Below are 13,916 nucleotides of genomic sequence, written 5' to 3'. Positions count from 1 at the left end.
AGATGATGAAAAAGAAGGCATTATTATAACAGTGTTTCAGGAAGCGGTTCTGGGCACCTCCTGCCCCCGGTGGTGCTGAGGCCTCAGGATGCCTGAGCTCAGTGTGCGGCTCATCTGAGCCACAGACCCTTTGCCACCGACAGCCGCCCTTCTCTTGGCTGTTTCCTTACCCCTGCAGAGGCTTTGGAAACGCTCCTTCTGTAGAGGTTAATTTGCAAAGGGTTTTCCAGTCCATCCAGAGTTGCTGAGTTTGGTCCAATGTCAGCATCTTTGGGAAAGTACTGATATGATACAATTAATTTCTTAAAAACCTGAAGCTAGGTTCAGTAATGACATTTTTTGTTTCCATTATTTAACAGCTACTAGAGTAATTTATTGAGTATCAGAGTATGATGGGTCTCTTGGACCAAACAGCAGGTCAGATATGCCAGCACATGAAAGGACAGTGTACTTCTGAGGTGGTTTAAGCAGCTGGACACCAACACAGGAGGATTAGGAGGGTTCGGATCAGAACGATTCCGAAGACGTGGGGCCGGTTGATCTGCTGTGGAACTTTTCAGGGCCCAAAATAGCAGTGAATAGGGATACAAGCCCAGATTGACCCTATTTTATCCTGTCTGTGCACATTTTTTCCAGTTTTATTGAGAAATAATTGACATACATCACTAAGCTTTAGGTGCACAGCACGATGGCTTGAGTTCACGTATATTACATTTCACAGTATTGTGACATGATTACCACAGTAGGTTTTGTTAACATCCATCAGCTTATATAGATAAAATAAAAAGAAAAATTTTTTTTCTCCTGATGATGAGATCTCTTAGGATTTACTTTCTTAACGGCTACAGTATATCTTACTTACGTCTTACAGTGTTGACTATAGTCACGTTGTACATCACATCCCTAGTACTTATTTATCTTATAATTGGAAGTGTGTACCTTGTGACCACCTTCGTCCAATTCCCTTTCTCTTCAACCCCACCTCTGGCAACCACAAATCTGATCTTTTTTCTTTGAGTTTGATGTTGGTTTTTTGTTGTTGTTAGATTCCACATGTGAGATCATGTAGTATTTGTCTTTCTCTGTCTGACTTATTTCAGTTAATATAATGCCTTCAAGGTCCATCAGTTTTGTTGCAAATGGTAGGTTTTCCTCCTTTTTATGGCTGAATAATATTCCTTGTGTGTGTGTGTGTGTGTGTGTGTCGGTCTGTCTGAGAGACAGAGAGAGAGAGACATACACATACCACATTTTCTTAAATGATTGATTTCATACCACCATGTCTTGGCTATTGTAAATAATGCTGCTGTGAACATGGGGGTGCAGACATCTTTTCAAGTTAGTATTTTCATTTCCTTTTAATATATTCCCAGAAGTGGAATTGCCGGATCATACGGGAGTTCAATTTAAATTTTTTGAGGACTATTCGTACTGTTTTCTGCAGTGGCTGTACCAGCTTACAATCCCACCAGCAGTGCACAACCTTCCCTTTTCTCCACATTCACGCCAGCATTTGTAATCCCTTATTTTGCTATTCTAACAAGTGTGAGGTGATATCTCATTGTGGGTTTAATTTGCATTTCCCTAATGACTGGTGATATTGAGCATCTTTTCATGTACCTGTTGGCCATATGTACATGTTGCACGTTTTCATGGTGTCTCTATACATGTATGCCTGTGGCTCTCGGATTATTGACAATAGCTTTTTTCCTAACGCCAGTGGTATTAAAATTAAGTCTTTATTTTTGTTTTCTTTTTTCAGAACAAGCTTGCCCTCACCTATGTTTTCCAGAAATGACTTCAGCATCTGGAGCATCCTCAGAAAATGTATTGGAATGGTAAATTAACTATCAGTTCTATAATATTAAGCTGATAGATGTTTCATGCATGTCCTTTAGAAGGGAATCCTAATGTTGGCATAAAACTGATGCACAACGTTTATGAAAACTTTTGAGAATCAGAAATTAGGAAAAGTCTTATATTAGGTTTTCCTCACAGAACTTGAACCACTTTTTATGCCATTTAGTATGACTTTAATGTGACTTTTCATTGTAAGAAAGTAGAAAAAGAAAAGGCTCCACATTTGTATTTCCCTATAGAGTTACCCAGAAAGGCTCAAAAAGAACAGAGTCCCCACAGTATAGAATATAATTTCACTTATGCTTCTGTGCACAGAGCTGGTTTTTGTACCTTGTGAGTGTGGTGTATGTTAGATATTTGGAATGTGTCCCAGCTTAGTTATCTGTGCAGGTGGATCTGATTTTGCGGGGGAGGGCGACGGGATGGCAAAATTTACTATTATATAAATCCTTAGACTCCCTTTAAAATAGTAGTCCACGTCACCACCCTGACGACAGTCGGGCTAGGATTCTGAGTAAAGTTCTCTTAATTCTTCTAGCATGACCTTTGACCAACTAGAATGATGAAAATTTTAAAACATGTGAGTCCTGAACTGCTGAAGAGTCTGCCTGGAGATTATGTTTCTTAATTTTGCAATTTAATGTGCAGCCTGAGTACTCCAGGAACTTTCCTTGTACTGGGAAGTATAGTCACTTTCTAAACATTTTCATTCTGATGCTTGAAGTCCTTTTGGCTGCTGGTGTGCCCACGTTGGCATTTTTTAAATGCCCCTCTTCTCTACATGGGGTAACGTCATCTGAGACTTCCTAAATGTAATTTCCAAGGAGCTAATTCCAGAAACATTTATTTTAAACAAATATTTTCTGCTCCTACTGCATGGAGAGAAGGATCCGTAGCTGGATAATGGGCTTTATCCCAGCCTGGCCGCCTCCTGTCTGTGAGACCCTAGGCCAGTTGCCTTGCTTCCCTGAGTAAAGTTAGGAGAGTTATTTGTACCTTATAGCTGTATTGAGACATAAATAAGATAATTTCTATAAAATGTCCAGGACAGACCCTGGTTTAGCTTAATGCTCAACATTATTATCAACAGTTAATCACACTTGAGAATCAGAATCCCTGGGCTCTGATTCCATTTTGATCATATTAAGTTTCATCAGGACAAACCAAATGTATCTAGACAAATGTATATATTCTTAAAATAACTGTACATATTAGTCTCTGAAGAACTGAAATTTTCAGGACAAAAAATTATATCCTACAGGATTCATATTTTTCAGGCCCTTAGTAAACGTATTTATCATTGAGATCCAGTATGTAAATATGTACCTATGCATGTGTGCTTAAAATGAAAACCAGTTCCACCAAAGAATACTCATCCTTACAATAAATGATATTTTCTGTTATATTAGATTAATGCTGATTCCAACTCACTAAATTGATTTTGTAACCTGCTAGTGAATGAAACCCACAGTTACTGTAGAATTGGTACCACATTTGTCTAAGGCTGTTGGGTCAACAGAATGGGTATGAAAACTGCAGATGTGGTTTAGTCTTTTTGGCAGTCGTGGAAAATACAGCTTTGTGTATTTCTCTTGCTTGAGTCTGTCACCTACCATCTCCTGTCTCACTGGGTGTCGGATTTAGTGGTATTGTCATGAGTTTGTTCAGGCTAGTGACTGATAATCGTCTAGTTTATGTCTAAAGCAAGCATTCTGTCTAAATGGAAACTCTCCATTCTTTTAAAAGACGGCAGATAATGTCCTGTTGGCTTCTGCCTGTCATACTTCGAAAGATGCTCTATTTCTCTAGAAGGATGGTTTTACCTTTATTTTTAGGTGTGGAACTGTTTGTGCAAATAAGCAGGCTGAATCATAAACAAAATAAAGCAAATAAAAGCAGACCTGTTTGGGTTGAAAGGGCACCATGGAATGTTTTGAAACTTATATCTATAGAACTCTCTGAATAAATCACAGAGAAAGAGCTGCAGGGGAAGTAATATTTTGGGAAAGTATTTCCTGCTGAGGTTTTATAAGAGACTAACATTCTAGATGAATAATTATTAATATTTATTAATGTGATTGAAAGGCAGTTAACTGGCATTTGGAAGTTATTGTTCTTGGGGTGCCATGTCTCCCCTCTCATGGGCAGCGGAATCAGTCCAAGGGGGTGAGTGTTGAGCACAATAGAGATTTAAAGTGCGGTGTATCTTGAGAGAGAAATGCAAATAACATCACCAGAATAAAAATTTTTAAATAATTTTTGGTATCGACCCCTCTTATATCTGCCTCCTGCTACCCCCAGCCGTGAGGAAAATAGGTAAAAAATTAGAAGATATTAGTATCCATAGATTTTATTACAGTTAACTTCAAAGTGAAGGCATTTTTTAAACCCCCCCCCCCCCCGCATTGCATTTTCATGATTCTATTACACTTAATAATCCAAATACTGGGCTTCCCTGGTGGCACAGTGGTTGAGAGTCCGCCTGCCGAAGCAGGGGACACGGGTTCGTGCCCCGGTCCGGGAAGATCCCACCTGCCGTGGAGCGGCTGGGCCTGTGAGCCATGGCCGCTGAGCCTGCGCGTCCGGAGCCTGTGCTCCGCAACGGGAGAGGCCACAACAGTGAGAGGCCCGCGTACCGCAAAAAAAAAAAATAATAATAATCCAAATACTTCACTCCAGGTCCTTTCTATGTGGGTAAATCTCAGTTACAGAAGCCATGGACATACCCTTCAGCTGGTTTTTCCCATAGTTTCACATTCCCAGTTTCTTAACTTTGTAATAATAAGTCTTAAAAGTAGCAGAGGAAATCTGATATTGAACGGTAGCTTTTCATGATGTCTCTGTCGACTTGAGGAGCATATGAGATCAGAGTGGGGAGTGTGGGCATGCTGCTGGAAACCTCCCAGTTCTACGCTCAACTGGGGTCTAGTGCCAACTTTTTCAGAAATCAGTGCCCCTCATTTATGATGATACAGTTTTATGGCATAGTATCATTAATCCCTTAAGACATGGCTTTTAAGAACACATGATAGGTGCTTACCTGCCATGTATGGTCAAGGTATAACTTCATCTTTCTCAGGTAGGAAAGTCAGTGTCTTCAGGCGTTTGTCATCCTGGGCTTCGGTGCCCTGCAGCACCTTCTGCAGCCGGGCTCACCTTGCTCCATCCTCCACTGCCACATACATACACGTTTGACTTTGCTTTTTTCTAAAACAAATATAGAGACTTAGATTTCCAAAACGAATGACACCCTTTTTTCTCCCAGTCTGTCTTGGACAGGATTTTGTTACCAAATGTTGGGTTATACTACATGAAATGAATAATTTACATAAATGGACTAAATCCTAAATCTCTCTGTGATTGAAGCATTTACCAAACAGATTCCCATCTCAGAATTAATACTTGATGTTGGTTAGTAGTTTGAATTCTTTGTTCCTTACTTCCTTACTCCCACTGTCCTTTCGTTAAAGGACTCTAGCCTCATAATCCCATTGTCTTCTGTTCCCCTGTTTTCTTTCTCCTCTTCTCTCCCATCCCTTTAGGATTTGTCAGCAGGACTCACCCAGAGGCTAGGTCATGGGTATCCATACTTAGTGACTTGGAAACCAGGGCCAGCACCAGGGTGAGACAAGCGAGGCATCCAGGCACAAAATTTGAGTAGGCGCCTGCACCTGAGACCACGTCTGCTGAATGTCTTGGAGTCATAGAATAGCGTTAGATTATTATAAGAGGGTGAAGAAGGTCTGTTATATTATAAATACCGAGTTATTAAAGTGAAAATGTTGTATCATTCAGAAAGGTATATTCAGTGCAACCGAATTCCATAGAGACTTGAATATAAGAGTTGAAAACTTTATAGTTCTAGTTTGCTCCTTTAACTCCTATTTCCATTCCATATTTACTACAGAATATTACCCTAACCTAATTTTTTTCATCTTTGAAGGTTTTTTGATTACCTTATCGTACTTCACTATCACAAAAATACATATTAAAATTTAAAAATTTATATTTTATGGCCATAAGAGTTTAGTACTAAAAGTTTTAAGTTATTCTTACATTAGTGATCAAAATAACAAGCGTTACAGAATTTATGAAAGTATAACATAAAAGCTAAAATGTTATTCATAAAAAGGATTTTTTTCACTTTGGCTGAGATATCTGAGAATGAATATCACACATTGCTAGAATGAGACAGGATTTTCAGTAACAGTTCTTTTTTTTTTTTAATAGATTCAAGGATTAGGAAGCCTTGCTCATATTAATAGACAGATGGGAGTAGGAGTTCTGTGGTTTTTTTAGTATCTAGCAATGTCATTCAGTTCTTTGACCTTTTCTTGACTATATGTCAAAAATCAGATGGTAATATATTATCCATCAAAAATAATTTTTTATGATCCATAAATTGACAACTCAATAGGACTTCCTTCAGTGTTATTGGAAACAACATTGGAAAACTCTAGGTTGCAGGAGGTCTTGTTACCTTCCCTTGAAGTCATGGGCATCTGGGTCTCTGGGAAATGGAAGGGAGAAGCTTTACCAGGGCTCTCACCTTCGGTTTCTGTAACTGTGTCCTCTCACTCAGATATACCTTGCAATATTGAGAAGGGGTTGGGAAAACTGAAATATTTTCCCTGAAGCACACCTTGCCAGTATAATCTTTTTTCATGAAATGCTTTTTATCTTACCATGCACTTTAAACGTTCTCCCCCAAAACCTCAGATTCATCTCATTCCCTTGATGCAGAATGTCTGCCGCGTGACCTCAGAACCAGACGCATCCGGGTCAGCTCATGATGTTATTTTGGGGTTCAGATAAACACGTTGGTATATGTCACTGTGACAACTGTCCCATTCTTGAATTCTAAATATAAGCCAGATACAGCTCTAGATAAGATTTGGAGCTTTGCCCAAACTGGTACATTATAAATACTGACTTAAGGGACAGGAGGCAGAAGAAGCAAAGTAGTTAAACAAAATTTGTCATCTCTACCGCCTCACTCTATAATGATCTGAAATCAGAATATCCCAACAGGGGAGAAGTGACTGGAAGAGCTTCTGATGTCAGGTCTTTGCCTTAACGAAAACAGGGAAGTCGGGGAGCCATCCTGCAGAGCAACAGAGCCTTGATTTAAGAGGCTTCCTTGTACCGGTACTGTATTTCTAAACCTCCCTTCGCTCGGTGCCCTGAAGGTTTTTACACATCAGAGCAAGAGTGCTATACTAGAATTCAGGATGGTGTGAGGGGTGTCTCCCCCACACCCCAGGTAAAAGAAGGGCGATTTTAAAAGAAGACGTGGGAAAAGAGCAACAGTGTGACGTCCGACGCAGGTGTGTTCTTGGCCTGTCAGTTCTTAGGCAGGAGTGCGTGTGGAGGGTGAGCACCTGCAGATCAGTTCCCCCTAAAGCATCCATCGCTGCCCACAGTCACCCTGCGTGACTACAGTGTGGAGACCACGGACCTGGTCCAAGCGTCCAGCCAGCGCCTTAGTTGTCCTGCCATGTTCCCACCTAGCGGTTGTCCATCAAGAGGACTCACACGGCCTCCCAACTCTGAAAAAATTCAGCTACGAGACAGGGAGAAGAGGAAAGGAGTATCTGTTTATCTTTTCCCTCAAAGCTTTCCTTGTCTTTTTCTCCCTGTTTTGACCACTGGTTGCACCCAGTTGCCCACAGTGTGGTTCATTCAGTTCACGTGCAGACACCCCTTTCCTGTGCATAGTTCCTTTGTTTCCAGCTGTTGTGTTCTCTGGGGCTGGTCTGTGAGAGCCAAGGAACAGTGGTGTAACCAACAGCAAGAGGCGTCAGAGCAGCAGGCTTGTTCAGACTGCTCGACCAGAGTGGTCCCCGAGGGCTGACTTGCAAGGTCTCAGTGTGACTGCTTTGGGCATGATCAGTGTGTTCAGATGGCAAGAACCTCTCATGTGATGGTAAACTAATAGATGATAGACGTCTTGTGGAGAGGGAAGGGACTGAGTAGCCCAAGATGGGAAAGAGACCTATGGCCCTCCAAGGCCCTTACATGTAAGAAGGGTAAAGTTTTACATCTTTGGGGCTGTCGTGGAGGGAGGATCCAGTGCCAAGCTGGTGTCACAGAAGGCACATCCAAGGCACAGAGCCAAGGCTGCTGCCAGCGCCTGCCCATCAGTGAAGAGCCTAGAAGCCCACTTAGTGCTTGGGTCGCACACCTGTGTGAGGACCCTGCCCACCGGCAGACTTACCTGAAGACCTAAGCTGAGCTGCTCTCTGTAACCCAGGTCTGAAATATTTGCACAGTTGGGCATTACGGTGCTCGGCGTTAGACACATAAGTTATCTTCCACTTCGGTTGGGATCAGACTTGGCCTTGTTGGTTTGTATAGTGCGTAAGTGACAAAGCAGCCTTCTCTCTTCTTATTCTTGTCCGTTTGTCGGCTGATGAGCAACTGCAATTAAGAGTTTCTTCAGTTTCATCATTAGTTGCTATTAATTTGTATGGCTACATGTAAACTTTGCTTTTAGCTGGGTCACAAGGTAGGCTTGCCTGGCATAAATATTTAATTTTTCCAGCTGACTGAAGCTCTCAGTGATAAAAGTATTCCAGCTCATGTTTCTTCCTGAAACTTGACCTTCGTAATATGCACTGTTGCTTTTCCTATTATTGGAATGTATGCAGTACTAATTAGTTGTATACAGTATCTGACAAATCCAATACCAAACTTCATTGTATTGTAAGTAAAAACAGGGTGTCTGTGAATTTCCAAGAGGGAATGAAATATAGTTTGTATCACCGAGTTTTTTCATTACGTATCCAGGGAACTGTAGATTTTAACAATTAAAATATCAGTAATTGTACAGACTAATAGAGGCAAAAAATTGCAAGTCCACCACTGTATTTTAAATAGCATGTTAGACTCTTCTGTGCAGTCAAGGTGGTTTTTATGGCCATCTGTGTTCCCTCAGGCCTTATTCTGTCCCTTGCACTCTGTGTCTATTACCTGGGCCACAAATGTGCCTTTTCATTTCCTTTGAACGCTTACATTCTGAGTTACTAAAAGAAGCAGGAAGGTGTTTACATTATTCTAGATTATAAAATTGGATTTAAAGACCCTTTCAGAATTTGGGGAGCTTTTCAAATGATTAAAAAATAGTCCGCCCATTGAATGGGTGATAAAACCGTGTCCTCTGTACCTTGGTTTCCAGAGTTGACAAACCACTGTTTCATTGACTTGCTGACTCACATGAAGTCTAGCCAACTGGCGGTGAGCAGCCAGCGGCTAGTAGACAGCGTGACTGTCCCATTCTTGCTCGCATATTTTCTCAGGGAGATTATGTGAGGGTATGGCGACGTATACAGGGTCGCTATAGAGATGAAAGATTAAGTCCCTAGGCCTGGATTCCCATCTGAGCTGCTGTAATGACAGAAGCGCCAAACGCCTTGTCACCCCCCCAGCGTGTCTCGTATTCCCTCAGTGCGTGTATAATAGTCTAGTATTTTTTAGGGAAAAAAGCTCAGAATCAAACTTAGGTAAAGTTCTTCATTCCTTTAATGAATAAATCCTTTAAATCCCTTTAAAATAAATCTCACCCTGCTGTTGTGCATGACAAAGCGAAATGTAGAAAACGAGAGCAGAGCCAGAAATGGCATCATTTACGTCACATACTGTCACGGGCCAGGGCTCATGTCGCCACCCTGGTGAACCCCTGTCATCTTCGCGATTGGACGGGACAGTCAGCCAGCAGCGAGGGCCTCAGCAGCGGGGAGTACGCGATGGCTTCTGACTGGGGCTCCGGGGGGAACAGGTGTCCTTCCCTCACTTCTTCACCTTTTAAGGTTGGAACTCAAGCCACGCTGCCATCTGAGTGGCTTCTCTGCAGCTCGCTGCCCAGGCGACAGGATGAGGTATCCCAGCCTTCAAAGCCGCCTTGCCTCTACACGGCCTTGGAGGACTTGGCAATCTTGAATGTATTATTAATAGTAATGATCATAGCTAACATTTATTGCTCACTTAACGTATGCCTGACACTGTTCTGAGTGATTTGTATGAACTAATTAATCCTGACAGGCCCTGTGAGGTACATAATTAAGCCCCCATTGGGCGGAGAGGTGAGGGACTCACAGTGATGCAAGCATCAGGTGGCAAGGGGCGTGTGCTCTCAGAACCCATTCTTTTATTTTTCAATTGTGGTAAAGCACAGAACACAGTATTTACCATTTTAACCATTTTTAAGCGTGCAGTTCAGTGGCGTTTGTACGTTCACATTATGCTGCCGTTACCACCCAGGTAACTCTTTTCATCTCGTGGAACTGACGTACTGCACCCCTTAAACAACAACTCCCCACCTCCCTACCCCCCAGCCCTGGCAGCCACCGTTGTGCCTTCTGTTCAGAAGGCATTCCTTTAACCACAATGCTCTACTGTCTCTGGAACCCAGGACTGGACTAACCTGGGTATATTTTGTTGTTCTCTTTTTCCATCGTGCTTTTCTCTTGTCTGTTTTATGATGAGCATAACATCAGCCTGTATGTCGTAAGGCGGTCCACCTTCTGCGGTGCAAGGTTGTCAGCTTCCCCATCCCTTCCTTTTGCCAGGCTGAAAGTGTTAGATTACCTGGACTACCAACTCCTAGAGTCAACCACTGTTAACTTTTTGGTGCTCCTACCTTCTAATATTTGTCTATAAAACATATATTTTACAAAATTAAACTATTTTTGAACATGTTGCTTTGTAACCTACTTTTTTACTCATTTTGCTTTGTGAACTATGTGCATCATTAAACAAGAGGGTTCTGACTTCAGGGAGTTTGTATTCCAGTGAAAGAGTCAGGAGAGTCTAGTGCACTGTGATAAATGCCCAAATAGGAGTAAACTCAGGGGCAGTGGAAACATACAGGAGCACATAGGGCAGGGGTGCCTGCAATGTGCTCTGCTCTCTCTGAGGTGATGAGGGTGCAGGCGGAGTATAAGATATTATCCTTCACCTCAGGAATTGTATTACTGTGTAGTTAGCAAGATAAGCTGGTTAGTACCCCTGACATAGCAGCAGGCTGTATAATCTGTGATCAGATGCTACATTGTGCGATACAGATTCTGGTGCTCCAGGAGCTGGAAGAGGCGAGAAATCAATGAGTACTGGAATAGTCGAGGAGGAGAGACTTGAACTCTCCTGAAATCCTAGCGGGGAGGAGATACAAGAGTTAACTGAAGAGAGTAGGGCATTCCAGGTCAGAATTGGCTATAATAAGACTTTTAATCCAGTGTCTAAAACAGTGCCTGGCACCTAGTAGGTGCTAAATAAAAATTTTTTTAAAAGCTATTTTGAAACAGTTTTATTTCTGTATGCATATTCTGTACAGCCAAGTTGCTTTAGAGAGACAATCTTGGTGGATTTTTTTTTTGAGCTATAATTGACAAATATTTAAATTCTACATCAAGATGATTGGATATATGTATACATTGTGAAAGGATTCCCCCATCAAGTTAATTAACACATCCAGCACCTCACATATGTATCCTTTCTTGGTGAGAACATTCAAGTTCTACTCGCTTAGCAAATTTCATTTATACAAAACAGTGTTATCAATTGTAGTCATGTCACCATGTTATACAGTAGATCCTCAGACCTTATTCATCTTATAACTGAAAGTGTATACCCTGTTACCAACTTCTCCCTGTTTTCCCCACCCTGAAGCCCCTGGCAACGACTTTCTACTGTGTTTTTATTGGTTCAACTTTTTTTTTTTAAGGTTCGCATATGTGTGATACCATACCATGCAGTGTTTGTCTGTCTGGTTTATTTCACTTAGCATAAGGCCCTCCAGGTTCATCCATGTTGTCACAAATGGCCTTCTTTTGTAAGGGTAATACCGTGTGTGTGTGTGTGTGTGTGTGTGTGTATGTATTTGTGTGTGAGTGTATATATATACACACATAGATATATGCATGCACACACACACACCCACATTTTCTTGATCCATTCATCCATTGACGGACACTTAGATTGTTTCCATTGTATATTCTCAGCTCCTTTAGCAAAAATTAATTGACCATAAATGCATGGATTTATTTCTGGGCTCTCTATTCCATTCATCTGCCTGTCTATTTCTATGCCAATTCTGTACTGTTTTGATTACTATATCTTTGTAATACAGTTTGAAATCTGGGAGCATGATACCTCCTGCTTTGTTCTTCTTTCTCAAGATTGCATTGGCTATTCACGGTCTTTTATGGTTCCATACAAATTTCAGGATTGTTTTTTTCTATATCTGTGAAAAATGCCATTGGAATTTTGATAAGGATTGCATTGAATCTTTAGATCACTTTGGGTAGTTTGGACATTTTAACAACTTTTGTAATCCATGAGTGCAGAATATCTGTCTATTTGTGTTTTCTGCAGTTTCTTTCATTAATGTCTTACAGTTTTCAGTATATAGCTCTTTCACCTCCTTGGTTAATTTTATTCCTAACTGTTTTATTCTTTTGGATGATATTGGAAATGGGATTGTTTTCTTAATTTTTCTTTCTGATAGTTTGTTGTTGGTGAATTGAAACACAACTGATGTTTGTATGTTGATTTTGTACCATGCACCTTTACTGAATTCATGTATTAGTTCTAATTGTGTTTTGGTGGAGTCTTTAGGGTTTTCTACATATAATATCATGGCATCTGCAAATAGAGATAATCTTACTTCTTCCTTCTTGATTTGGACGCCTTTTATTTCTTTTTCTTGATTACGCTGGCTAGAACTTCAGTACTGTGTTGAATAAATGTGGTGAGAGTGGGCATCCTTGTCTTATTTTTGATCTTATAGGAAGAGTGTTCAGCTTTTCACCACTGAGTATGATGTTAGCTGTGGGCTTGTCATATATGGCCTTTATTATGTTGAGGTATGCTTCCTCTATGCCCACTTTGTTGAGAGTTATTATCATGAAAGGATGTTGAATTTTGTCAAATGCTTTTTCTGCATCTATTGAGATTATCCATTGTTTTATTAATGTCATATATCACATTTATTGATTGGCTTGTATTGAACAATCCTGCTTACCTGGAATAAAACCCACTTGATCATGGTGTATGACCCTTTAAATGTATTGTTGAGTTCAGTTTGCTAATATTTTCTTGACTTTTGCATCTGTGTTCATCAGGGATATTGGCCTACAATTTTGTTTTCTTTGTCTGGTTTTGTCTTTGGTTTTGGTGTCAGGATAATGCTGACGTTGTAAAATGAGTTTGGAAGTGTTCCCTCTTCTTCTGTTTCTTTGAATAGTTTGAGAAGGATCCGTATTCATGCTTCTTTAAATGTCTGGCAGAATTCACCAGTAAAGACATCTGGTCTTGGATTTTTGTTTGTTGGCAGGTGTTTGATTACTGCTTCAGTTTCCTTACTAGGGATTGATCAGTTCAGATTTTCTATTTCTTCATGATTCAGTTTTGGTTGGTTGTATGTTTCTAGGAATTTATCCATTTCTTCTAGATTGTCCAATTTGTTAGCATATAATTGTTCACAGCATTCTCATGATCCTCTGTGCATCAGTTGTAGTATCTTCTCTGTCATTTATAATTATACTTATTTGAGTCCTCTCTTTTTCTTGGTGAGTATAGTTAAAGATTTGTCTATTTTACCTTTTTTTTTTTTGTGGTACACGGGCCTCTCACTGTTGTGGCCTCTCCTGTTGCGGAGCACAAGCTCTGGACGCGCAGGCTCAGCGGCCATGGCTCACGGGCCTAGTCGCTCCGCGGCATGTGGGATCTTCCCGGACCGGGTCATGAACCCATGTCCCCTGCATTGGCAGGCAGACTCTCAACCACTGTGCCACCAGGGAAGCCCTCTTTTTTTTTAAAAAAAAAAACAGCTCTTAGTTGCATTTATCTTTCTAGTCTCTGTTTCATTTCTTTCCACTCTGATCTTTGTTACCCTTCCTTTACTAATTTTGGACTTCTTCTAGTTCCTTGAGGTGTAAAGTTAGGCTGTTTGAGATCTTGTTTCTTAGTGTGTTTATTGCCATGAACTTCTTTCTTAGAGCTGTTTTTGCTGCATCCTGTAAGTTTTGTATGTTGTATTTCCATTTTCATTTGTCTCA

The 13,916-nt window shown here is 40.8% G+C and overlaps 1 protein-coding gene across 2 annotated transcripts in view; it reads left to right on the top strand.

Annotated features, from left to right (window-relative positions):
• Nucleotides 1-13,916, top strand: part of OSBPL1A (oxysterol binding protein like 1A) — a 200,531-nt gene that overhangs the window by 164,769 nt on the left and 21,846 nt on the right. For both annotated transcript variants that reach the window (XM_082667364.1, XM_082667365.1), the window contains one exon: nucleotides 1,763-1,838. In XM_082667364.1, the coding sequence (XP_082523490.1) occupies nucleotides 1,763-1,838 (76 nt within the window). The remainder of the gene's footprint in view (nucleotides 1-1,762; nucleotides 1,839-13,916) is intronic.

This window comes from Grampus griseus (genome assembly GCF_964374135.1).
Source record: "Grampus griseus genome assembly, chromosome: 12".
NCBI classification, from domain to species: domain Eukaryota; kingdom Metazoa; phylum Chordata; class Mammalia; order Artiodactyla; family Delphinidae; genus Grampus; species Grampus griseus.
The sequence above is the reverse complement of the archived record's forward strand: the minus strand, read 5'-3'. Positions and strand labels throughout refer to the sequence as shown.